Source organism: Bufo bufo, chromosome 11 (genome assembly GCF_905171765.1).
Source record: "Bufo bufo chromosome 11, aBufBuf1.1, whole genome shotgun sequence".
Classification (NCBI taxonomy): Eukaryota; Metazoa; Chordata; class Amphibia; order Anura; family Bufonidae; genus Bufo; species Bufo bufo.
In genome coordinates this window covers 37002864-37030366 of record NC_053399.1, presented here as the reverse complement: position 1 = coordinate 37030366, position 27503 = coordinate 37002864, and the positions used below count along the sequence as shown (strand labels likewise).

The 27503-nt window shown below is 45.7% G+C and overlaps 1 protein-coding gene across 4 annotated transcripts in view; it reads right to left on the bottom strand.

Moving 5' to 3' along the window:
* Positions 1 to 27503, bottom strand: part of MIDEAS (mitotic deacetylase associated SANT domain protein) — a 98608-nt gene that overhangs the window by 35027 nt on the left and 36078 nt on the right. For all 4 annotated transcript variants that reach the window (XR_005774871.1, XR_005774870.1, XR_005774872.1 and 1 more), the window contains exon 2: positions 6541 to 8075. Coding sequence is in view for 1 of the 4 variants with exons in the window: in XM_040412318.1 (XP_040268252.1) it covers positions 6541 to 7911 (1371 nt within the window). In the remaining 3 variants the exon portion in view is untranslated. The remainder of the gene's footprint in view (positions 1 to 6540; positions 8076 to 27503) is intronic.

Genomic DNA, 27503 nt, shown 5'->3' with positions numbered 1-27503 from the left:
AAGTCCTTTCTGCTGCACCCTTCTCCCTATAACAGCTCAGGGGGTCATGTGCTTTCTGCTGCAACTCTCTCCCTATGACAGCTCAGGGTGCATGTCCTTTCAGCTGCAGCACGCTCCCCGTCATTGTTACAGTTTCTAACAGTAGACATGGCTGGTGGTAGTTGAAAGGTGTAACTGAGCATGTGCAACCACCTCAGTGAGTCCCACACAGAAATAAGGAAAAGAAAATACAGCAGGTGGCGCTATACAGCTACATTTTATTGAATAAATCACTGGCTATGCAAAAATTTTATTAATTAATGTATTAATTGCACGCAATTACAAAAGTATTTAGATCCAGGTTGAAAAATGGAGAATATTTTTTTTGTGGATCAACCCCTTTACGTAAATAAGTCTGAACTGCAATACCAGGCACAGCCACTACAAGACGTACGGTGCTGTGCCTGGTAAACTAGTCTCCTTCATTTAGCTAATCACAAGAATGCTGGGAGTCAGACCCCCACGGATCCGATTTCGATGGCCTATCTTAAGACTACGCCGTCAATATCAGAGTCCAGAAGCCTTACATATACTCTATTTTAGAAGGGGAGATGTATATAATATCTCTATCTATCTCAACGTCATATAGATCTGAAAATCTAAAATATATGAAAACATTAATGTCCCTTTAAAGTGAGGTATCTCTCCCTTTCGGATATTCCTAATTTAATAATAATTTATAAAAGGTGAGGCCGGCAAACCTTTATTCTTCCTGCACATGAACGGCATGTAGATATTCTCCATGGCCACACAACATTGCTTCCAGCACAAGATCACTTTATCAGATACCATCTTCTTCTTCTTGGACAGACGCCAGAAACATGTGAGAACGCATCCTTTTCACGTCTTCCTTACTACACCCCCCCCCCCCCCCCCAGTTTCATTTCTGCTTCTATTCATAGCAAGCAAAAAACTAATTCTCACATTCTAAGACCTCGAGCAATGTACCCCCCCCCCCCCCCCAGCTCAATGGGGATATTTTCGGACCCTGCCAAGACAGTCACAGTGACCCTGAGACGAGAGATATACTGGAGTCCGCACCGATACTTGATGGTCAACGTGATTCCAAGAACAGACCCAAGGGCAAATGTGTGCTCTGTACTAGTAATAAACACCAAATCAGCCACAATGGGGGGTTTCTGTACCTACCTATACAGGTGCTATCCTCCGGATACATCATCAATATCTCATCGTTGGGGATCAGATTCCCCACGATCAACTGTTTGAAGGGGCCACAGTGCTACCTATAGGTGTTCTATCCTCAGGATAGGTCCCCAATATCTGATCGCTGGGGGTCCGACTCCCCACGATCAACTGTTTGAAGGGGCTGCAGTATTAAAGCTCAGGCCCATTTAGGTCAATGGCACTGAGCTGCACAAAGGCCACGCGGCCGATATATGTCGCAGTGTTCAAGCAGACGCTGGACCACATTCCAGCAGCTCATCGGCAAGGACACAGAGTCAGGCCCCCACTGATCAGATACCAATGACCTCTCCTGAGCATCAATGTTTGAAGAAGACCTGTCCCCATTAAACTGCAATGCAATCTGCTCACAGCAGGTTATAGAGCAGGAGAAGCGGAGAAGATTCATATATAGTTTTATGGGAAAAGATTCTGTACAATGTTATTCATTTAAACCTCTAATCTCTCTATGCTTAGGAGTCATGACTCCTAAGCATAGAAAAAGCAGGGATTTAAATTAATAGATTACACGGAAGCAGAATACTCCATCCACGTTGTAGTGGCCGTACAGGGGTACTGCAGCTCACCTCCCATTCAAATAACTGGGAGCGGAGCCTGCAGTATGCATTAGCACCGGTTGTTTCCCAAAACAGCTGATCAGTGGATCCGGTATGGATGACCTCTCGTGAGGAAAACCCCTTTAAGTCCTGTATCAAAGTTACAACCACAGTCCATGTGCCACATTAAAGTTGCCCATTTACCCATGGCTCTTTGCTGCTTTTTACTGCAGAAATACGGCCACATGAATGTTAAAAGGGGTTGTGTCATGAAACATATTCTATAATTGTTTTTAAACCAGCATTACTTTTGTAATTGCATGTAATTAAAAATTTTGTATAGTCACCGAGTTATTCACTAAAATGTATCTGTATAGCGCCACCTGCTGTTTGTTCTTTTCCATATTCTTTTGGCCATCTCACTGAGCTGGTTGCACACGCTCAGTTTAAATCTTCAACTGTCTCCAGCCTTATGTTCTGTTAGACGCTGTAGCAGTTTCAGGGAGAGAGCTGCAGCAGAAAGGACACGCCAGCCTGAAGAGAATTTAGCATAGCAGTTGGAGAAATGAATGGGGAGATCTCTGGATCCATGTGAGGTATAGGACTGGTTCTGGCTTTGTTAGAAAGATGTTGTCATCTACTGTATGATGTCCGATTTTCATTTTTAACATCAGTCAAGGGAGAACCCCTTTTAAGGAGGTTGCACAGAACTTTAAGTCCTGCTGGAGATAATGTCCGTGTTCGTTTACTACCCTGCAGGGACGACGTGTTGTACCTGCTCATGTGCCCATACACTGTACCTTTTAATATACTAGTAGTATGTAGTTCTAGCAGTGCTCCAAGTTACCAGTATACAGTATATATGGTTTTCGCTCCATGTGAACACATACTTGTAGCTCATATGTACACGGGTCAGGCTTGGGCACTGCCGCTACGATTCGGCCAGGAGAACGCATCCTGTGTTGCAGATCCGAGAGCGTGTTTTACCGCCACAGTATTCAGAGCATACCGTTTTACATGAAATGTTCATTTCCATATACAGTAAAAATAAAAATAAAAAGCTCAGAGCTCAACTATCGTGCAGAACACGGGAAGCCGTGGAGAATGGAATTTTAAAGCTGCCGGCACATGACTGATGCAGCCAATCAGTGGCCTCGTCGGTCATGTGCTGTACCACAGTCATCAATAAACAAAGACCACCGGAGGACTGGTGTGGGATTGAAGAAATGAAGAGGTTTTATATTTTAGAACATTTGTGGCTGCTATGCCACTACAGCTCCCATCGTGCCCTGACAGATATAGGACATCATAGTTATACATACGGGATCTATCCACTCTGAATTTTCATAGCTAGGCCAGGCGAGACAGACTTGTAAATGCATCTCATGCTTAAAAGGTATCGTCTAGGATTAGAAAGAAACCATAGCTGCTTTCTTCCAAAAACAGCACCACCCTTGTGCATAGGTTGTATCTGGTATTGCAGCTTAGTTCCATTGAAGTCAATAGGGCAGTGCTGCAGTACCACATGCAATGTGTGGACAGGGGTGCTGCCGCTTATGGAAGAAACCGGCCATGTTTTTCTAATCTTAGACATCTCCTTTAAAAGGTTTGACGACTCTGAAACCACTATACTGTGAGTAGAGAGAAGTGTCAGAACACGTGCACAAATAGCAGCCGTAATAGAACAAACCATAACAACGCCGGCCCTGCAAGGAAATGAATCTCCAAGTGTCTGCTGGGAATTTCTTCAGCAGCCACGTGTACTGGGATCTCAATAGGGATGAGTGAATCAACTTCGTTCTAATACTGTACGGAACCAAAGTTATTGCTCGCGGGACTTCACACAATAACTTCATAAATTAGTTTGTACGGTAAAAAAAACATTTCTCAAACTCTGGTTCGGTTCCGAAGTGGATTCGCTCATCCCTAATTGGAAACAATATCAACTGCATAAAAGACAATTTAAGAAGAACCGTCATACATCTGGCATCCAACCCCCCTTCCCTCTCAGGCTGCGTGAGGAATGTAATAAGACAAAAATTAGGCTTGATTGATCTCTTAGCAGAGAGCGGTAGAGGACAGGAGGATGGGAGGTATCAGAAAAGCCAAATCACGTCTACAAAGCTACTTTCACAGAGATCCGGCAGAGATCTCAATACCGGAATTAAACGGATCCGTTTTGATTTTGCACATCAGGATGCATCCGTTCCGTTAGGATTCGGCTGTGCGAAATCAAAACGGAAAAAACCCCGGATCCGTCACAAAATACATTGAAAGTCGATGGGTGAAGAATCCGTTTTTTTAGGCTCCTAAAAAAAAAAAAACTGATCTGTCACTATTGACTTAGGCCTCATGCACACGACCGTTGTGCGTTTTGCGGTCTGAAAACTGCAAAACACGGATGGCGTCCGTGTGCGTTCCATAATTTGCGGAACGGCATGGACAGCCATTAATATAACTGCCTATTCTTGTCCTGTCCGCCTCTTTTGCGGCCCCATTGAAGTGAATGGATCCGCATCGGAGCCGCCAAAACTGCGGCTCGGATGCGGACCACAACAACGGCCGTGTGCATGAGGCCTTACATTGTTTTTAGTGATGGATCCTTTATTTTTTTTTACGTTTTCATGACCAGACACAAAACTGCAGCTTGCAGCAGTTTTGTGTCCAGTTACAAAACAGAAAGCTGACGGAACAGAAGACATCCTGATCGGATCTCTTTCCGTTCAGAATGCATGAGGACTAAACGGAAACGTTTAATTCCGGTACCGAGGTCCTCTGCCGGATCTTAATACCGGAAAACACAAGTGTGAAAGTAGCCTAAGAGAGGGGCAGCATCAATCACTTGTTTCTAGAGCTTCTTTTTTGGTGCTTTCACACACAGGCTTTTGCAAATGTTTTTCTGCACCTTTGTATTTTTAGTGGCATTTTTGCACCTACGTTTTTTCCGTTAAAAGTGCCATCTCCAAATGTTAGCTGAAGGTCTAAGGGAAATATGAAGCGCAAGAAATCAGCCTTTTTTTGTCACTGGAATTTTTGTTAATTATGGTAGATTATTATTTTTTTTGCGTTTGTTGTTTCTTTTCAAAAATACATGTTCTAAGTGTTTTGGATTTTAACTAGAGATGAGCGAACTTCTGTTTTAAGTTTGGCGTCTAAAGTTCGGCTTCCGGTTAGCGGAGGATCCCGATATGGATTCCGAATTCCGTTGTGGTCCGTGGTAGCGGAATCAATAATGACCATTATTGATTCCGCTACCACGGACCACAACGGAATTCGGAATCCATATCGGGATCCTCCGCTAACCGGAAGCCGAACTTTAGACGCCGAACTTAAAAGAGAAGTTCGCTCATCTCTAATTTTAACCACTTCTATAGGGGGGAAAAAAAACACCATTGAGAAAATGCTAGTGGTAAGACATGTGGTTTGCAAAAAAAAGGTCACAAAAAATGCAAGTGACCAAAAACATCATAAGTGGTTATTCTAGTGTTTGCCCAAAAAAAAAATGCCAGTGCCAAATTCTTGTGTAAAGACTAGAGATGAGCGAATCCTAATGAATCGATTAGGCTCCATTCACACGTCCGCAAAATGGGTCCGCATCCTTTCCGCAATTTTTGCGGAAAGGGTGCGGACCCATTCATTCTCTATGGGGACGGACCCATTCATTCTCTATGGGGACGGAATGTGCTGTCCGCATCCACATTTGCGGATCCGCACTTCCGCATCCGTGCTTCCGTTTCCGCAAAAAAATAGAACATGTCCTATTCTTGTCCGCAATTGCGGACAAGAACAGGCATATTCTATTAGTGTCGGCAAAATGCGGAACGCACATTGCCGCTTTCCGTGTTTTGCGGATCCGTGGCTCCGTGTATCTGCAAAACAGGTTGCGGACGTGTGAATGGAGCCTTAGTCTCGTCAGCAGGACTTCTTCACCTGTGAGGGGCTGTCCATCCAGGTGAAGGAGCGCCCACCTACCGCCAGATTCAGAGGGTCGGACATTCAGACCAGCTCTGGAAATTGCCTGCCTGGTCAGTCTCAGCTGCAAAGCTGAAGCAAGACCTCTGCCCTTGGTCTGCTAATCGAAGCAGCAGGAAATGATCAGGGCCGGTCTAAATGTCTGGCCCTGTCAATCTAGCGGCAGGTGGGTGCTTCTTCACCTACCTGGACAGCTCCTCACAGGTGGTCCTCCTACTGATGGGACGAATCAATATCATTAGAATCTATTTGCTCATCTCTAGTAAGAACCCTTAGGAAATATGCTTTATTACTGCCGCTATACATGCACATGTTCAGAAATATCTTTTCGCCCCTATGTAGCGGTTTAGTGTTATCAAAACTGATGGCAGGTTTCCATTAAAGGCATTTCATAAAAATTCTATGCGTCACACAACAGAGGAGCCAACACAATGTTGCAACTTTCTGCTAGCCATTCCTGCAATAGCTGCACCCATGAGGTTTTCAATGCCTGGTCCTGTCAATTAAGGTGGAGAGGGTGCGGCAGTTTCAGAAAGAGCAGAGCCTCTAGGAGCAAAAGCAACACCCTGGTTGCTCCTAGAGGCTCATTTGCATACATTAAACCATCATTTTTCTCAGCACTGTGGGCACATATGAACATGGGACCAACACAGATGTCTTCAGATGCCAAGCGCACATGTAACAGGTCAGCCAGTGTCATAGGTCCAGATCTGCTGACAGATACCCTTTAAGTACAGACATGTATATATTTATCTTATTATCTAAAGATGTCCACGTTAAGTCTCCTTACCTTAGTGTTTTCAAGATTTGGCATTTCTGCTGCTTTTTGTGCCAAGGTAAATAAATTGGCCTCTTGCGATATGCGGCGCCTTCGCCGGGTTGACTGGATCACAGTCACAGCTCCTGCGCCATCAGGCTGCATTGGCCCCATGGAGTTTTGGTCAGCTGGCTGGACCTCTCTTCTACCATTCTGAGGTAGAGACATATTGTCTGCATCATGGCGGTTGCCATGCTGGGTTTCTTGGGCATCTCTTGGCGCAATCGGCTTGTACCTCTCTTGGACACACATCTGTTGTTGCACTCCCTGCTCGTACTGGTGGTGTGCATAAGGGTTATTTGAATGTCCAACCCCAGTGGGAGGTAAAGGTTCTGGTCCTTCTTTGGAAAGTCTTCGTGACCTGCGTGGCAAGGGTATTTGAGATTTGGGCAGAACGGACTGCTGGCTCTGCTGCTCGGCAAAAACTTTCATGTATTCCTCGGATGTGGGAACACGTTGTGGCTGGCTCATCACAGAGATCTTCTGCTGGGTAGCTGCATGCTGGTTTAGGGGAACGCCTTGCTGCATGGCATAAGCTGCCTGTTGCTGCTGCTGTGAGGGGTAAAAATTCTCAAACAGCGGCAGTTTAGGAAGAGCCTGCTGTTGCTTCTGCTGAGCGGCATACATGGCATTCGATTGAGCATCTGGAAACACATGGAATATATTTTGCAGTGATGTTTTTTGACCCTGATGTCCAAATGCCATTTGGAAAGATTGCAACGCAAGATGCTGAGATTGGTGATGCTGCTGCTGCTGCTGTTGTTGTTGCTGCTGCTGCTGCTGTTGCTGTTGTTGTTGGGCTTGCAAAATGGAGTTTAAATGGGCCTGCTGCTGAGCTAGCTGATGCTGCTCCAACTGTGTCTTCTGAGACATCATTTGCTGTAGAGCATCCCCATACATGTCTAACTGGGACACTCCAACTCCCTTATCTTGGCTTCTCTTGATCGGCTCATGATGGTTGTAATATGAAGGCACCATCTGCACAGGATAGCCAGCTGCACTTCTCTGCCACATGTTGGCTTGCTGAGCCGCCCAAGTGGCTTCATTGCGATCACCAGCGGTCCACTTTCCAGGAACCTGCTGCTGGGTAATCCTGATGCCGTCAGGTCTCTCTTGAGTGTACATGACTGTGTTCAGCATATTGTTAGGTGCAGCAGAATAAGAATTTGGCTTGGTCAATTCAGAACCCTGGGAGATAGGCAACCGAGACACCGTCCCATATAACTGCTGGTCTTTCAATTGCTGCTCTTTATTAGTCACGGGGTGGACTTGCGGGTCACTGAAAAAAGTTATTCTTTTTCCCGTCCTTTTATTCGAAGCCTTCTGCTGAGGCTGCTGACTCATGGTAATCAAACTTCATGCAAGTCAGAAGATTTCTCCAAAGGCATCTAATCAAAAATACAAAAAAAAAAAAACTACAAAAGATGACGTTCCTTATAGGTTGCGATTGTGTAGATCTTGTATCCAGTGATCTACTCCGCTTCATCACCCATCTTGCTAAACGGTATCTGTAAAATAGAATAGAAAATGATGAATCATAATGAATTTTGCATCTTGTATAGATTACGGTAAGTGCAGGAAACACATTTTTGCATCATTTTTCAACTTCATTTAGAATACCGTACTTTTCTTTTTCCACCTCCCCTTTGCAACAACCTGTCTATATGCCCTCTATGGCATCCATTTACAGGAAAACTAAATTCAGAACTTGCTAAGCAAATTCGCTATGTGCTCCTAAACCTTTGGTCAACCTGCTTCCCAGATGATCTTGGCTACGCAGATTCCTTTATGGCCTCTTCACAAGTCAGATTCTGTCAGTACCACCATGGACAATGGCATTCACTGCAAACTTGAATGTTAAAGTCTAATATCAAAACCATAAACTGTACAGTGCAAGTTTGACTGGAGCATCTACAACCTGTGTCAGGATCTGTTCAGGGAACAACTGATGGTTTTGCATGCATATGCTATCGGTTTTGTCTGCGATTGCGTTCAGGGTGTGTGTTTTTTTTTTCCCATCTGGATTCTGTCCAGATTGGATGTGTTTTTCCCAAGCAGGGGAAAAAAAAACCTGAAGAACAACAACAATCTACATCTCCTAGCAGCCATCAGTGAAAAAAACGCATTCTATCCAGGTCTTCTGGTTTTCACGGAAGCCTCATTTACTACTATGGAGCCAGGGCTGCATGAAAAACGCCCAATATAGAACATGCTGCGATTTTTCCTGAACGCAGAGATGATGCGTGGAGAATTATTCAGTCCAAATGCTATGAGTTCGCTTCACGCATTGCACCTGGACGGAAAACTCGCTTGTGTGAAAGAGACCCAATATAGGTGGAAGAGTCAAGGGACTCAGAGGGCCTACAGCCCCAACTCCGAGGGCCTACAGCCCCAACTCCGAGGGCCTACAGCCCCCAACACTGGAGCTCCCCCTTGTGGGCTTGGTCTGAACAGAATGAGGGTGAGTTACTAAACCAAGTAAGCCGGAATTGTGGCTCAATTTATGTCAAATCAACTGGTGCACATGCCTTGTGCCACATTTATGGTGTTTTAGCCACTTTTTGCACCGTAGTACAGTTTTGAAAATGTGCCTAGGGAAAAGGGGATGTGGCTTACAGAATATATGTGGTTAGTGAGCCATATTATATTGCACCATTTTTTTATTTTATTTTTTGCACTCAATCCTGGTCTACAGTAAACAAACTAAGAAGTAGAGTAAAGTAAGTGGCTAACATGTCTAGCAGGATGCACCAAATCACAACAGCATGAGCCACCATGATATATTTGGCGTGTCTTCTGACTGCCTGGACTAGATTTAAAGGGGCATCTGTCAGCAGATATGTACCTATGAAACTGGCTCTGCTTTCTCTCCACTTTGATTGACTTTAGAAGTCAGGGCCAGGTGTGATCAGATTTACACTGATCAAGTGGAGAGTGTGTGGCAGTTGCAGAGAGCTGAGCCTTTAGGTGCAACAGCAATGCCCCCGTTGCTCCTAGAGCCTAATTTGCATATATTTTTCTCAGCAATGCGGGCACATATAATCATGGGACCAACACAGATGCCTTCAGCTGCAACAGGTCAGCCAGTTTCATAGGTATAAATCTGCTGACAGATGCCCTTTAAGTGGTTGAAAATGTAATACAGTAATACATTTCCTCAATGCCTCTGTCCCTTTTGCCTAAACGATAAATAATGCTTTTTTGTTGTAAAAGATTATACATGGAAGTCAATACATGAACAACTATTGGCTATATTGTTGGATTTTCTTTGAATCTCCAGGTGCATATGTATGGAACCTCATTTGTCTCTTAGTGGTTGGATTCTTGCATTATGCCCAGGAAAGGTCTGCAGTATCCAGCCTCTCCATAAGGAACACTGCGCCACTCCGCGTTCAGCGCTGCTTGCATCAGCGCTAACCGGATTCCTTCTCCTGTCTCAGGGTGTCCAGTTTCAATCATGGTCTTCAATAATATATCACTGGATCCGCTTTCCCATCACAACGGACTAGCAAATCCAATATCTGCTAAAATCGCTCTCGAAATATTGAAGAGAGCAAGTTGTATGGCATAGTCTGTCTATGAGATCGTCAGGCTGCCATGTATTAAATTACATTTCAATAACCTAGATGGGGGCAACCGTTATGGCGATAACGAGGACGACGCTTGCAGGACTAAATGAAAATTAGTATGGTATTGGATGTGAAACATAATAAGCGACACAAAAACCTCCTGTATAATAAACTGGTGTAGATTCACTGTAGTCTCTTTAAAAAAAAAAAAAATCCACTTAATAAATCCATCCTTGTGCAAGATTTAGGCAGTATGTCGATTTCAGTGTTTTGCGTTCCGTTTTTTCACGGATCCGTTTTTTGGTTTCCATTTCGGTTCCGTTTTTCCGTATGGCATATACAGTAATTACATAGAGAAAATTGGGCTGGGCATAACATTTTCAATAGATGGTTCCGCAAAAAACGGAACGGATACGGAAAACATACGGATGCATTTCCGTATGGGTTCCATTTTTTTGCGGACCCATTGACTTTAATGGAGCCACGGAACGTGATTTGCGGCCAAATATAGGACATGATCTATCTTTCAACGGAATGCATACGGAGTACATTCCGTTTTTTTTGCGGAACCATTGAAATGAATGGTTCCGTATACGGACCATATACGGAACGCAAAAAACGGCCCGCAAAACGGAAAAAAAAAACTGCAGTGTGAAAGAGGCCTTAGACATACGTCACGTTTCATGTAGAAAAGTTGATCACAAAAAGCAGTTCTCCACCGCAAACAAATTAAAATCCTCATCTTAGAAGGAAGTTATCTGCGACACTGTGTGTTTAGTTCATTTACATACAATAGGTTACTCCGGGTACACCCCTGGTGCTCAGCCTCGCACTGTAAAGCCTCATGCACACGTCCGTGGAACACGGACCACGAGATACCGGCCTGGATTCTTGCTGAGTGCAGGAGCGCACAGCGGCATTGGTTGCCATGACACCGTGCGCTTCGTGCTGCCGCTCTACAGTAATACACTCGTATAATCTATACGTGTATTACTGTACAGCAGCGGCGGCACGAAGCGCACGGCGTCATAGCAATTAACACTTAGCAGGAATCCAGGTAGGTATCTCACGGTCCGTGTTCCACGGACGTGTGCGTGAGGCTTAAAGGTGCATTTACACATGACGAGTGAGCAGGCAATTATCCGGAAGGGACTGCTCCTTCCTGATAATTGCCTGCTCGTCAGTGGAGGTCACAGCTACATTTACATACATCAATCGCCTCCACTGTGTGGGGATGATCGATCGTTACTGCCATTGCTGGTCTCCATACAGACTCATTGTTCACACAGCACGATCTGCTGCCCAGAAACTATGATTGAGGTGCCGGCCAATGAATTAGCATTTTGCTTGTTCATCGGGTGATCAACGTCCCCTTTACATAGGCCAATTATCAGGAACGAGCATTCGTTCCAACGCTCGATCCGAATAATTTGTCTGACAATTGCCCCATGTAAATCCGCCATAAGGCGACAATCAGAATGCCTGCACTGCGTGCTATGATGCCACGGGCACCCCATGGGCCTCTGCATGGTGCTACATATTGTGGAGGCACAGTAGAGCGCCCGAGAGGTCTATGGGTGGCGTTTTGTGTCCCCAAACAACTCACAGCGGTGATAAAACTGTGCCAATGACAAGTACCTGCCGATGATATTCAGGCTGATAGGCCTTTCACATAGCTCCATGCAAAGTAAATGAAGGCTGAACAATCGTTATTACGATCGTTCATTGCCCATTCCGTTTTTGCATATATTTACAACTGTGCGATGTGCTGCTGACAAATGACAATCTTTGGTGCCAGATGAAAGATGCATCATTTGTCGGGCGATTCGCAGCACATTCACACGGGACAATAACGGGAAAGATCGTTTGTATGAAGTTCATTCCTGAAACGCTAAAGCTCCTTGTAAAAGGTCCTTTAAAGGGGTTATCTAGGAATAGGTCACAGGTCATCAATATCAGATCTGTGGGGATCCAACACCCGGGACCCCCACTGATCAGCCGTTAGAAGAGGCCATTGCGCCGTGAGCGTGATGTCACCGTTTATCGGTCACATGGCCTAGTTGCCTAAAATTGAATGGGGCCGAGCTGCAACATCAAGCACGGCCACTCCCTGAAACAGTTGATTGGCGGTGGTGCCGGGACTCGGAGCCCTGCCAATCTGATAATGATGGCCTATCCTGAGGAGAAGTCCTCATTATTAAAAAGAAATGGAGAAAGTCTTAAAGGGGTTATCCAGGAATGAATAAACATCCATTTAGCACAGGGAAGCCCAACCTGCGGCCCTCCAGCTGTTGCAAAACTACAACTCCCAGCATGCCCAGACAGCCTACAGCTATTAAGGCATGCTGGGAGTTGTAGTTTTGCAACAGCTGGAGGGCCGCAGGTTGAGCATCCCTGATTTAGCAGATTTCCCCTCTCGCCACAAACATTTACCTCCCGCCCAGATATCAATACAATACACCTCGAGAACGCGTTTCACGGATCAGCTCTCCCCAGTTTCTATGGAGACCACCCAAAATGCATAAAAAGTTTGACTCGCAAGATTGCAAACAGGCCGCGATTTAAAGATAAAGCAGGAACACAAAAGGCGAATCAATTATCCACGCTGCTACTAGCAGATCAGATCATAGGACGAGCAGGCCGCCCCGCACGTGCTGACACATCCTTCAATTATAAAGGAATAATATCCAGACGGAGAAGGGATCTTAGGACTTGTCTTCTGCTACCAACGCCCTCTCTAAACAACAAGGTAAGCCGGTTTTAGCAGCAAGGGGTGCGATTCCCTGCTCTGGGGCGAGGTACACAGCACTGTAAAATGGGTCACTCTGCCGTCACATCCTTCAACCCAATGCTTTGCAAAAGCCGAGTCTCCAGCCAGTTCCCAAACGGCCACATTTATTACCAATTATTAATGAGGCAGGCTTATGTATGTCAGTCCTAGACGAGAGCAAGGCACGCACACAGGGCGACATCAGCCGAGCTGTACAGGGGGGGTGCTGCTGCTCGCTCACCCCATTTCTAGTTTTTATTATTTCCTATTGAACCTATAAAAAGAAGGGTTCATGAGCACAACCATATCTGCTGCACACAGCACGCGGACCCATTCCTGTCCACAGGGCCATGCACCACCCAGTGTCCCTTCTGCAATCTCAGCACACGTTCCGTTCTGTGTCTACAGAAGAGAGCAGCTCTTTCTATTGATGGGAGCAAGAAAAATATGGAATGCACACAGAAGGTATTTGGAAGTTGGAATATGGGCACCGTTGTGCGCAGCCGAGCCCTAAAAGAGGAATTTTAGTAGGAGAACCCTCACTAACCGTCGTCATGGTGGCTCGCCAGTATAGTGCAAGTGGCTGTATTCAATAGCACAGTACGAATGAGCGATCTGAGCAAGTCCCGGCCAACATGTCTGTTCAAGTATTTCAGAGCAAGTTACTGCTTTAGGGCTCATGCACACAAACTTATTTTTGGTCCGCATTAGATCTGCATTTTTTTGCGGATATCAGATGTAGACACATTCACTTCAACGGGGCTGCAAAAAATGCAGATTGCACTCTGTGTGCTGTTCGCATCCGTATATATCTGTCTGTTCCATGGCATCTGCAAAAATATAGAACGTCCTATTCTTGTCCGCATAACGGACAAGGATAAGACTGTTCTATTATGGGCCGGATGTTCCGTTCCACAAGACGCAGAATGCACACGGCCGGGAACCATGTTTTGCGGACCTCAAAACAGGCTACGGTTGTGTGCATCAGCTATTAAAGGGCATCTGTCAGCAGCTTTGTCCCTATGACACTGGCGGACCTGTTACATGTGCGCTTGGCAGCTGAAGGCATCTGTGTTGGTGCCATGTTCATATGTGCCCACATTGCTGAGAAAAATTAGGTTTTAATATATACAAATGAGCCTCTAGGAGCAACGGGGGCGTTACCATTACACCTAGAGGCTCTGCTCTCTTTGATGATCACGTTTACACTGCCTGGTCCTGTCAATTAAAGTGCAGAGAGAGCAGAGAGGCTCTAGGTGCAACTGCAACGCCCCCGATGCTCCAAGAGGCTCATTTGCATATATGGACATGGGACCAAAACATATGCCTTCAGCTGCTAAGCGCACATGCAAAGGGCTATCCAGTTTCATAGGTACAAACTTGCTGACAGATGCTCTATAAAATGAATGTGTCATCAGAAAATGACCTATTGTTTAAATCATGTTTTTAAGTTTAACATATTATTTTTAAAGAATTTTTGATGATTATTTTTTATTTTCTATTTAAATATCTATATTTGAACAAAACCATAAATCCTGCAGTTTTCGCACTGGCCACTTTGTCTAGTAATTAGCACCACTTAGTCTGTACAGATCCCTTTACTGCAGTTATCTGCTTATCTGTCATTCTAATCCTGCCTGTAATGATATCACCTCAGTGTGCAGATAAGACAGGACCCACCATTTACAATAGGCGATTGTCAGAGCTCATCTGTTCTTTCCTTGTACAATGACCTAGGAAACTCCTCCATAGAAGTTACTGAGGTTCCCTCCTGACCATTGTGTCTATGGCCCATGTGGCTACCGTAAAGCAAATAAATTTTTTGGCGACCCATTTCCTTTAAGTCTTATCTTATAAAAAGGGGTTGGATGAGGAATCCCAGCTACGGGACCCCATATCTCTTCACAGTGGTGACGTCGTACTGAATAATGCCGTACACCATCATTTCTGATTTGCTCATTTTCAATTGCTGTGCTAAAAGATACCGTTCATGAAATTGCAAAACTCTTTCAATCTTCTCATTATGGCACCATAAAAATAACGGAGGCCTTCATATAATTACAGCATTACGTTAAACGTGTGCAACAATTTCAGTCGGAGATAAAATGTTTTGTTTGATTTGTTTTGCAACAATTTGTAGATAAAGTGAAAGAGGAAGTCGACACAATGTAACGAGAACAATCCAGACGAGCCGCTGAGGTCTCCGAAAACTCATGCGTGGAGAATTCAGAAATAGAGTGCGCCTATCGGACCAGGCCTGATCTATAATATAACACTACATCAAGATGCAGGCGATCGAGTGATCGGTCGGTCATTTGACTCAACGTTTAATTTTAGGTTGGCTGTATGACGACTGAGGAAAAGCAAACAAGTCAAACCCCTGTGAACCGTAATAACGTGGACAGTCTGGAGGTGCCTACAGACAGAACACGGTTGGCAGACTCTTATGAGCAACTTAAAGGGGTTATCCAACCCCAAAAATGCCCCCTCCCCCCAATGCCAGGGCCCCTTACACAGATTGTACTTACCTTGCTCCCCGGGACCCTCATTGCTCCCGATGCCTGCACGGCCGCCGGCATCAGAAGCAACGCAGGTGCCGGAGAGCGAGGCAAGTACAATCTGTGTGAGGGGCCTGGGGATAGGGGGAATTTTTGGGGTTGAATAACCCTACACAGATGTATTGCAGAACCATAATACGGCACTATACCCGGGCCCGTACCGTACTTGTGTGTGTACAGATTTATGGAGAAGCAGTAGTATTGCTTTTAATGGATAACGTGGAGCCTCACAGCGGCATACACAGTGCCATAGTCCAGGAATGCTCAACCTGCAGCCCTCCAGCTGTTGCAAAACTACAACTCCCATCATGCCCTAATAGCTATAGGCTGTCTAGGCATGCTGGGAGTTGTAGTTTTGCAACAGCTGGAGGGCCGCAGGTTGGGCATCCCTGCCATAGTCTATAACACAGAGCTACTGCGGATGCCATAAGGATCCATACAGACAGCCTTTAACTAGAACACATACTGCAGCGTGAAAATCCTGCATGAAATCGACAATGTGAATGATGTCATACAATGAACAATGCTCATCTGACATCTGCCATGACTGTAAGGGATGATGGATGACATCTGCCAGAGCCACATTTTCCGTATAACCTCAGAAAACTTTTTTTCAATTATATTATGTAATTGGAGCATCACAATAACAGGGGATGTGTCTGATCGCCGGGGGTCCTACGCAGCCTGTGTTCTTCCATTTGAATGGAGCGGCGGACACACATATACACTGCCGCCCCATTCAACGAGGCTACCGAAGATAACCCAGTGCTTGTATAGGCCCCGTTCTAGTGATCAGCGAGGCACCAGCCGATCAGACACTCATACCCTATCCTGTGTATAGGGGCGTTGTTGTAATCGGACAACCCTTTTAAAGCGAGTGTCACCAGCGACCACCCTATCCAACTATTTGCATAGACACGTAGCTGTATTTCATCTGATTAAAACGTTTTTTTCTTTTGTTGATCTCAGGCTCTGTTCCAGAGCAATGATATTTTTTTCTTAGGGCACTCTCACACTAGCGTTTTTCTTTTCCGGCGCTGAGTTCCGTCCTAGGGGCTCAAATCCGGAAAAGAACTGATCAGTTTTATCCTAATGCATTCTGAATGGAGAGAAATCCGTTCAGGATGCATCAGGATGTCTTCAGTTCAGTCTTTTTGACTGATCAGGCTTTTCAGAAAACCATAGCATGTTGTATTTTTACCTCCGGCCAAAAATCCTGAACACTTTGAACGCATGTTAAACCCGAAAAATGTGAAAAAAAAGTTAAAGTCCATAAATGGCGGATCCGTTTTTTCCAATGCATTTTTACATTGTGATCAAAATCCTGATCAGGATTCAAATGTAATCCATTTTCACACGTTTTTCCGGATCCGGCGGGCAGTTCCGGTGTCGGAATTGAACGCCGGATTAAAACAACACTAGTGTGAAAGTAGCCTTAGTATGTACAGTAACTTAGGACTTTGGTGCAATGAGGGCATCACCATTGCTCTTGTTGCACCCAAGCTCCGCTCCCTCCCGACTTTCATTGACAGCGCCAGGCAATCTCTACCTACAACTCTGCTAGGTGAATTAGACAGGCTTCACAGTTAATTCTCCAAAATGATTTAGTAATGGCCATCAGCATAATCCATCTTGGGCCTCTATCAGACGAGCAATCTGAAACGTATCCATTTATCTTCGCAAACTCGTTCATTTGAGTCCTGCGGAAAAATTAGAGCTGGGTGGGGCATGCTGCGATTTTTTTTCTGCACGGACCAATCCAACATGTTCTACACCACTCATACATCACCAGTCTGAATGAGGCCTTAGTCTACGTCTGCTACGGTTTTTCCAAGAATGCTAAAGTCAGGATGTAGAAGAAGCAATAACAATAAAATACCATAGGACTATACCTGGGACCACCAAAAGGACAAGATCATGGTTGGTGGAGACCCACATTTCCCCTCTGGGACTGGATACCATCTGACTTCCTATTCCAGCCACATATATTGCAGCTGTTGTCTATGGAAATCATGGAGACAGCCAAGCCAGTGACTCCCCTAGGCTACCTGCACATGGGTTCCAGTCTACACTGCTTATGTGGGATGTTGTGAATGGCTCTTGTGTTGGTGACCAGGCATGTCTGATGTCACTAGAAGAAATTACATGTCAAACAGCTGCCTCACTCTCTTGAGCAATAAGATAGTGCAGGACTCAGGCCATGCACTGCCGACTCATTGGGGAACATTTACTAATGGACTTTTAGATGTAAAAAATGTAACAGGTCCCCTTTTCTGTTGGGGCACAGCTGGTTTTGCGCCTTGTACACCAGTTGGGTGTGGCAGAAGCATCAACAGGTAAACTAGAAACTAAGCCAATCCAGGGTCTGGCGCAGTTTTTACTCCAGACGCACAGCCACAGATCTGCATAATTTATGACAAGGTGCACTCCTCACCATAAATTAAACGTATCTAGAGGCAGCGCAGAGGGGGAACCTAAGACCGGCGCAAAAAGCCAGTCTTAATAAATGTGCCCCATTGACTGGAGCAGTAAGATGCTGCAGGACACAGGCCGTGCACTGCTGACCTCACTGACTGGAGCAGTAATATGCTGCAGGCTGTGCACTGCCGACTCACTGATTGGAGCAGTAATATGCTGCAGGACGTGCACTGCCGACTCACTGACTGGAGCAGTAAGATGCTGCAGGACACAGGCCGTACACTGCCGACTCACTGACTGGAGCAGTAAGATGCTGCAGGACGCAGGCCGTGCACTGCCGACTCACTGACTGGAGCAGTAAGATGCTGCAGGACACAGGCCGTACACTGCCGACTCACTGACTGGAGCAGTAAGATGCTGCAGGACGCAGGCCGTGCACTGCCGACTCACTGACTGGAGCAGTAAGATGATGCAGGCCGTGCACTGCTGACCTCACTGACTGGAGCAGTAATATGCTGCAGGCTGTGCACTGCTGACCTAACTGACTGGAGCAGTAAGATGCTGCAGGACGCAGGCCGTGCACTGCCAACTCACTGACTGGAGCAGTAAGATGATGCAGGCCGTGCACTGCCGACTCACTGACTGGAGCAGTAAGATGCTGCAGGACGCAGGCCGTGCACTGCCAACTCACTGACTGGAGCAGTAAGATGCTGCAGGACGCAGGCCGTGCACTGCCGACTCACTGACTGGAGCAGTAAGATACTGCAGGATGCAGGCCGTGCACTGCTGACCTCACTGACTGGAGCAGTAAGATGCTGCAGGACGCAGGCCGTGCACTGCCGACTCACTGACTGGAGCAGTAAGATACTGCAGGATGCAGGCCGTGCACTGCTGACCTCACTGACTGGAGCAGTAAGATGCTGCAGGACGCAGGCCGTGCACTGCCGACTCACTGACTGGAGCAGTAAGATGCTGCAGGACGCAGGCCGTGCACTGCCGACTCACTGACTGGAGCAGTAAGATACTGCAGGATGCAGGCCGTGCACTGCTGACCTCACTGACTGGAGCAGTAAGATGCTGCAGGACGCAGGCCGTGCACTGCCGACTCACTGACTGGAGCAGTAAGATGCTGCAGGACGCAGGCCGTGCACTGCCGACTCACTGACTGGAGCAGTAAGATGCTGCAGGACGCAGGCCGTGCACTGCCGACTCACTGACTGGAGCAGTAAGATGATGCAGGCAGTGCACTGTTGACTCACTAGAGCAGTAAGATGCTGCAGGACGCAGGCCGTGCACTGCCGACTCACTGACTGGAGCAGTAAGATACTGCAGGATGCAGGCCGTGCACTGCTGACCTCACTGACTGGAGCAGTAAGATGACGCAGGCCGTGCACTGCCGACTCACTGACTGGAGCAGTAAGATGATGCAGGCCGTGCACTGCCGACTCACTGACTGGAGCAGTAAGATGCTGCAGGACACAGGCCGTGCACTGCCAACTCACTGACTGGAGCAGTAAGATGCTGCAGGACGCAGGCCGTGCACTGCCGACTCACTGACTGGAGCAATAAGATGCTGCAGGACACAGGCCGTACACTGCCGACTCACTGACTGGAGCAGTAAGATGCTGCAGGACGCAGGCCGTGCACTGCCAACTCACTGACTGGAGCAGTAAGATGACGCAGGCCGTGCACTGCTGACTCACTAGAGCAGTAAGATGCTGCAGGACGCAGGCCGTGCACTGCTGACTCACTAGAGCAGTAAGATGCTGCAGGCCGTGCACTGCTGACTCACTAGAGCAGTAAGATGCTGCAGGACGTGCACTGCTGACCTCATTGTGCAGGCAGATGGCTGAGGCTGCAAGAACATTTACCCCCCACACACACAGACACACATCCCATTGCTAAGAGATCTTGTGAGTGCAAACAATGCAATGTGTATCAACGTTCTTCCCACAATATGTCAGGCCGACCTTGTGCACAGAGATGGCGTTCATTCTTACATGTCCAAATCAATACAGAAGAGCTGAAGCTGCAGCAAAGTAACCTTCATTTTAATAAAAAAAAAATCAAGTACATACAGAACTGATACCCTCTCTCATCCAGACTATTAACCCTACTGCTGTGGGTTGCAGTTTGGTAATACACAACGTCCGTGCCCGTTTGTCTCATCAGGTTTTGCTGTAAATGATGGACAGTGATACCATTCCTTACCACTGGACCAGGCAGACATTACTGCATCTGGGGACACAACTGAGTGCAGGGGCGCTGGGAAACGGGGAATCGACTTAGTGACCAGTTACCTAATACCTGGATGACTCCTGGTATTCTAGGTCTGCATCCTACATGGAAAGAACATATAGGTTGGTCTATGGTGAAGCATCAGCCACATATACCATATAGAATGCTGTGCAAGTTCCCTGCACCCAAAGGGGAGGTTCACATGGAGGAGGTTTTGACGCATGATTTTCCTGCTGATTTTTTCAGCCAAAGCCAGAACTGGATTTGGAATGAATCGGAAATATAATGGAAGGACTTATCCTTCTCCTTCCTGCTGGATCCACTTCTGGATTTGGCTGAAAAACTTGCAGAAAAATCTGCCTCAAAACCTCCAAAATAAACTGTGTGTGAACCTACATACATATTAGATGGTCTTTAGGCCCTGCCTAACTTGGCATGTGTGGCCAACAGTAGTCTAATGTATGTGGCCTGCTTCAGAATAGTCATAGCAACCCTACAGGCCAAAGATATCTCCACTAAGGTGTTAACTCATACCCCCCAAAAAGTGCCTAATCTATTATCAACTGGCCACATAGCACCAACATATTGTACAGATAATGGTACATTTATGCAAAGTTTGTAGTCGGCAAAAATGGGGCAATTTGTATGTGAAGCACTGAACTAGAGAAGACCCTCCTACAGGTCATCCTGGAACCAAAGCTACAAAATGTTTACAACTGGTGATTGGCTGCACTTGAAATATGGTGCACAACCTGTTTTATACATTTTCATCATAATTTGATGCGTTAAGACAAAAGGAAACGCTTGGTTTGTTCTCAGTGCAATGCAAGACTTGGAATTACGACACTTCCCCAGCACAATCCTCTGCAGCAAGATGGGGAAGAACACACTTTCAACAAATGCCAACTGTTATTAACCCGTCTGCAAGTTTTTACCGAGAGACGCGCCTCCTCACTCTGAAGCCTAATGCAGGCATGCAGCGTGTAGGACCGCCCCTCCGTCTTCTGTTTACAATTAGGAGGAGACAGAAAAGCCATAGCAACGGTCTTTTAAAAGGGACAGGGGACATTAATGAAAGCTGTTATTATAAGGTAATTACAGATCTTTTGGCAATCATTGACAGACTAACTCAGGTATACATGCCTAGCTCTAATAAACTAGCAAATAAATAAAAAAAATACAGTTACACTTTAAGCATCACTCCGGATCCTATTATATTAAATGGGAATGCGGCGGTCGCCGGCATTGTATGGATACACTGGATACAGGGTACTCTGTTAGTCTGTTCCTCTGCCAAAACAATCCACCGTAGATGTGAACCTAGCCTAACATAGATTCAGTACAGTGAACAAGAAGTTAGCTATATAACGAAGGGAATATGGTAGTATCAGACTACACAGGGTTTGTTTGTGGTCTGTTACCATGGAGACACACTGATCTGCAATGGGAACATTTACAGTATATTAAATGCTATTTTGCAGAGTTTCTTCATTTTCATTTTAGATGCACTGGGACAATTACAGAATTAGTTGTGAAAGTGAACACAACTTTACAGTGGATTTCCAACCAAAACATGAAAATGGTTAAAATCATTTTTCCCTATAGTTTTGTCCTCAATAGTGAGAACAAGAAATGCAGATATATCGACTGATTGCTGATTCTCGGCAACTGCTTTGGTATTGATACCATATGCTGACAGAATTACCAAAAATGTAAAGTACCTGACCATTGTTACATAATTACCCTCAACACAACAAGTAGAACATAGGTAGTATTGCTGAATAGCTGCTTTAATAGTGTTGCCAACTGAGGCTAAAACCGGTTTCTATTTCTTGCTTACCTAGGGATTCACTTAATACCTGCGGCTAGCTCAGCCATTGTTGGAGAACAAAGCCAAAACACGACGACCTGCATTTATATGAATGCACATACGTGGGGGCACAGGTCACGTCACCAGCAAGTCAACAATACTGAATGCAATGCAAGTCCACAAGCTATAGGTTCTTTCTAAAATTTATTTCAGGCTGGCAGCTCAGGGGCATGTCCTGTCTCAGGGGGGCATGCCCTTTCTGCTGTAGTTCTTTCCCTGGGAGTATATGGTCAGGTTACCTTTTAAAGCAGTTTTTAAAGCCAAATTCAGGAGTGAATAATAAAAAAAAAAGTTGCATCTCTCCTTTATACTTTCTCTCCTTTTATGATCTACTCTAGATTTTGGCTTCTAAAACCGCATCAAGAAACCCGACTGTGTGGCCGTACCCTAAGGCCTCTTTCACACGGGCGTTGCGGAAAAATGTGCGGGTGCGTTGCGGGAACACCCGCGATTTTTCCGCGCGAGTGCAAAACATTGTAATGCGTTTTGCACTCGCGTGAGAAAAATCGCGCGTGTTTGGTACCCAAACCCGAACTTCTTCACAGAAGTTCGGGCTTGGGATCGGTGTTCTGTAAATAGTATTATTTTCCCTTATAACATGGTTATAAGGGAAAATAATAGCATTCTGAATACAGAATGCTAAGTAAAACAGGGCTGGAGGGGGTTAAAAAAAAATAAAAAATCATTTAACTCACCTTAATTCACTTGCTCGCGATGCCGGGCATCTCCGTCTGACTCTTTTACTGTCTAGGACCTGTGGAGAGCATTAACTATAGTTTAAGGACCTGGGATGACGTCACTCTGGTCATCACATGGTACGTCACATGATCTTTTACCATGGTGAATCACCATGGTAAAAGATCATGTGACGTACCATGTGATGACCGGAGTGACGTCATCCCAGGTCCTTAAACTATAGTTAATGCTCTCCACAGGTCCTATACAGTAAAAGAGTCAGACGGAGATGCCCGGCATCGCGAGCAAGTGAATTAAGGTGAGTTAAATGATTTTTTTTTTTTTTTAACCCCCTCCAGCCCTGTTTTACTTAGCATTCTGTATTCAGAATGCTATTATTTTCCCTTATAACCATGTTATAAGGGAAAATAATAAGGTTCGGGTCTCCATCCCGATCGTCTCCTAGCAACCGTGCGTGAAAATCGCACCGCATCCGCACTTGCTTGCGGATGCTTGCGATTTTCACGCAACCCCATTCATTTCTATGGGGCCTGCGTTACGTGAAAAACGCACAAAGAGGAACATGCTGTGATTTTCACGCAACGCAAAAGTGATGCGTGAAAATCACCGCTCGTGTGCACAGCCCCATAGAAATGAATGGGTCAGTATTCAGTGCGGGTGCAATGCGTTCACCTCCCGCATCGCATCCGCGCGGAATACTCGCTCGTGTGAAAGGGGCCTAACTGTTACAGCTTCTAACAGGAAGATATGGCTGGTGGCAGTTGAATAGTTAAACCGAGTGCATGCAACCTCCTCAGTGCGGTGGATGTAGAAATAAAGTAAAAAACAGACAGCAGGTGGCGCTATACCGATAGATTTTATTGAATAACTCACTGGTTAAACTAAATTTTTAATTCAATGCAATTACAAAAGTATTCAAGTGCTGGTCTGAAAAATATTTTTACCGCACGCTTTCAAGATTGTGGCCACAGAATGAAAAATGACAACATTCACAACATAAGGAGCGAGTGTGTGGTCTAAGTAACTGTTGACATTTGGTGCACGCACATAAACTGCAGCACGCAGGCTACATGAAGACAGAATACTTTCTCCTCTGTAAACAGCATGTCCGCTTTTCTCCGGTCCTACGACCATCTAAACAAGACACTTCCGAGGAATACACCGTAGTCTGTAATCTATACACAAAAGCATTGCCAAGTATGGTGCATGCGCTGAAAAACCGTGTGCACAGACCATAAAGGGAGCTGCCGTATCTGTCCGTTTCATCATCACATGATGCACATACATACATGGTGGAGGCCCCTGGGCAAAACAGTTGGTGGAGCCCCATGCCCCCACTGACGTCCTGTTGGAGCCATATACAGGAGAACAGGCCAGTTGCACATGTGGTTCTCTCCACAAGTCTATGGGAGTTATACAGCCAGCTAGCACTTGGAAAGAAAGCCACGTACGTCTCTGACCACCTCTCCATCGCTTTTTCGATGGATTGGATCATTGGAGGGTCATCAGAACGGTCTCCATAGGTCCCCAAGACATATACCCACCTTATACCCTCACCTTGTCCAGCCACGTTGATACAAGTCATAGACTTGTATAGAAGTCTGACTTCTTGTCTTCCTAGGTGCCATGAATGTGGTCCCTTTCATTCAAAGTGCACCCATGGGCCTCCGCTCTGCAAAAAGATAGGTGAAGTCCCATCTTCGGTCGTATCTGGCGGATGCTGACCCATTCAAGTCAACGGGTCCGCATCCGTGACACGGAGTGCACACAACCAGTACCTGTATATTGCGGACCAGCCATTTTTGCGGTTTGCAATATGGGCACAGTGCTCACACGCATGAGCCCTTAGGGTATACTCACACTACAGTGTCCATTTTGAGGACCGCACAACATGGGCACAGGCAGAGTACACCTCACATCGCTGTGCGGACCCACGATCCACATGTTGCGACCATAGATAGGACCTGTCCTATCTTTTGCAGTGCAGAGCACGGACCCAAAAGCCCACGGAAACTGTGTGAACTCACCCTTAGGCCTATTGCACACAGACGTTTTTTTTTCCCGTTTACTGGCCGTTTTTTGCGTTCCGTATACGGTCCGTATACGGAACCATTCATTTCAATGGTTCCGCAAAAAAAAACGGAATGTACTCCGTATGCATTCCGTTTCCGTATTTCCGTTTTTCCGTTCCGTTTTAACATAGAACATGTCCTATTATTGCCCGCAAATCACAGTCCGTGGCTCCATTCAAGTCAATGGGTCCGCAAAAAAACGGAACACATACGGAAATGCATCCGTATGTCTTCCGTTTCCGTTCCGTTTTTTGCTGAACCATCTATTGAAAATGTTATGCCCAGCCCAATTTTATCTATGTAATTACTGTATACTGTATATGCCATACGGAAAAAACGGAACGGAAAAAACGGAACAGAAACGGAAACAAAAAACGGAACAACGGATCCGTGAAAAACGGATCGCAAAACACTGAAAAAGCCATACGGTCGTGTGCAATAGGCCTTACACCTTATTTTTGTGTAGCCTTCACTCCGGAATCACAACAATAAAAAATAAAAAAAACTTTACGTGCTTTTTATTTAAAAGTGCCAAACACTTTTGACACTTTTGCAAAAATGACTACCTACCCTGAAGATAAAAATTCTATTATCTAGAAACTGTGGCTATTGCTCCAACTTCTGATTGAAAAAGTCAGAAAAAACTCTTTGTGATGTTCCTATTCAAGATCTATATCTGTCCAGACTTTAGCCTGAATTAAAGGGGTATTCAGGTTGTTAAAAGATATCCCCTGTCCCTTACTATTAGATAAGTAGGGACCCCCACGATCATAAAAATAGGAACCGCTGAAAGCCCCCCCCCCCCCCCCCCCCCCGAAATTAACAAACCGGCAGGTCAGCATGTTTACAGCCGCAACATTCATTTCTATGGGAGTTCTGGAAATAGCCGAGCGCTTGTACTCGACAATCTCTGAAACTCCTGTAGAGATGAATTGAGCGGTAGGGTGCATGCCCAATCTGCTCCATTCATTTCGGGGGCGGGAGTTCAATGGGTACGCATTCTCGTGGCTGCTGGGTGTCCCACTGGTAGAGCCCCCATTAATCTAATAGTTATCCCCTATTCTGTAGATAAGGAGTAACTTTTAACAACTGGAATACCCCTTTAAGCATTCAATGCCACTTCACATGCTTTATGATAAAAGATGCACAGGGACAGATTAAGATTATACAGGGTAATAGCCTAGAGCCCACGGCCAGTAAAGGGGCCTATTACTACAAATTGCAAGAAACATGGAAACAAACCACCGAAATATAGCGCTTGAGCAAAATAAAGCATGAAGCGATTGCACTATATAAAGCTTGGATACAGTCCTCACCACAATATAGTACGGGGCCAGGTTACCTCACATCAAACAGCTTGTTATGTCTCATTTCATGACAAGAGATACTGGCTATAATCACAGGGCGCACATGGTTAACGCCGAACCCGATTCATCAGGAACAATGACTAAATACAGAGTCATTCTGCTGTAAGTGACATGTGATGGGGATTGATGTTACAGAAAAACCTCTTTGTTGAGCTCCGTGTGATGCTCACACGTGGCATGGAGCAAGCGCGGATTAACCTCCTTCAGATTCTCACATTTCCTCAACAGCATCACTCATTGCCTTCTTTTAAAGGGAGCTGCTCGTTTTCCTTTCGAGGACTTATCACCTATGATTTTACATTATTGGATAAAGTCAGCAACAAATGTGCAAAAAGCAAATTGCAGAAAACTAAATAGCAAACTAAGGGCTTTTATTTACAGGTCCGTATGCGGAAGCATTCAGCTCAATGGGGCTGGGAAAAAAATGGAAATGACTGTGGGCATTCCACGTGCTTAGGTCCGTTCCTCAAAAAATAGAACATGTCCTATTCTTGTCCGTTTTACCGACAAGGACAGGCATTGTTACAATGGATCCGCAAAAAAATAAAAATAATAAAAAAATGGATGCAACATGATGATCACCCTTACCCTTCGGGCCTCGATGCGCTGTAAGTATGTCTTTGGAGTGTGGGAGGAAACCGGAGAACCCGGAGGAAACCCACGCCAACACGGGGAGAACATACAAACTCCATGCAGATGTTACCCTTGGTCGGATTCGAACCTAGGACCCCAGCGCTGCAAGGCAACAGTGCTAACCACTGAGCCACCGTGCTGCCCTTGGACGTCACAACTCAGAGCTCATGCATCCTGCCCTAGAGGCAGCGCACAAAACATCATGCAATAGTTTTCCCAGAACAGTTTCTTTAAGAAAGCGCAGCTAAAGGTGGCCATACACAAGGCGGCAGTTCTCCCGTAAATGTGCATGCTTGGCTCAGCTGAGCATGCATATTTATTGAATGGGGAGAGGAGAGAAAACAGGTGCCAGACTCCGCTGGTAGTGGCTCATCTCTTGAGAATATGAGGATCAAGCAGTTGAAATGCAATGTGACATCAGCCACAGAAGGAGAGTCGGAGGGCCACCATACATATTAGATGGCCAGCCCACCCCGCTGAAATCTGTGCATGACCAATTGAAGGCAAGGGCTACATGGTGGCATATGTCATGCAACATGAAGATCACAATGTGGCACTGCAGGATGCAGGGACCTGGCAGAATCTTTTTGCAGCAGGGATGCACTGAACGTCTATGTTTAAAGGGGTTCTATCACTTCAGCAAATGGCATTTATCATGTAGAGAAAGTGAATACAAGGCAATTCCTAATGTATTAGGATTGTTCATATTGTCTTCTTTGCTGGCTGGATCCATTTTTCCATCACA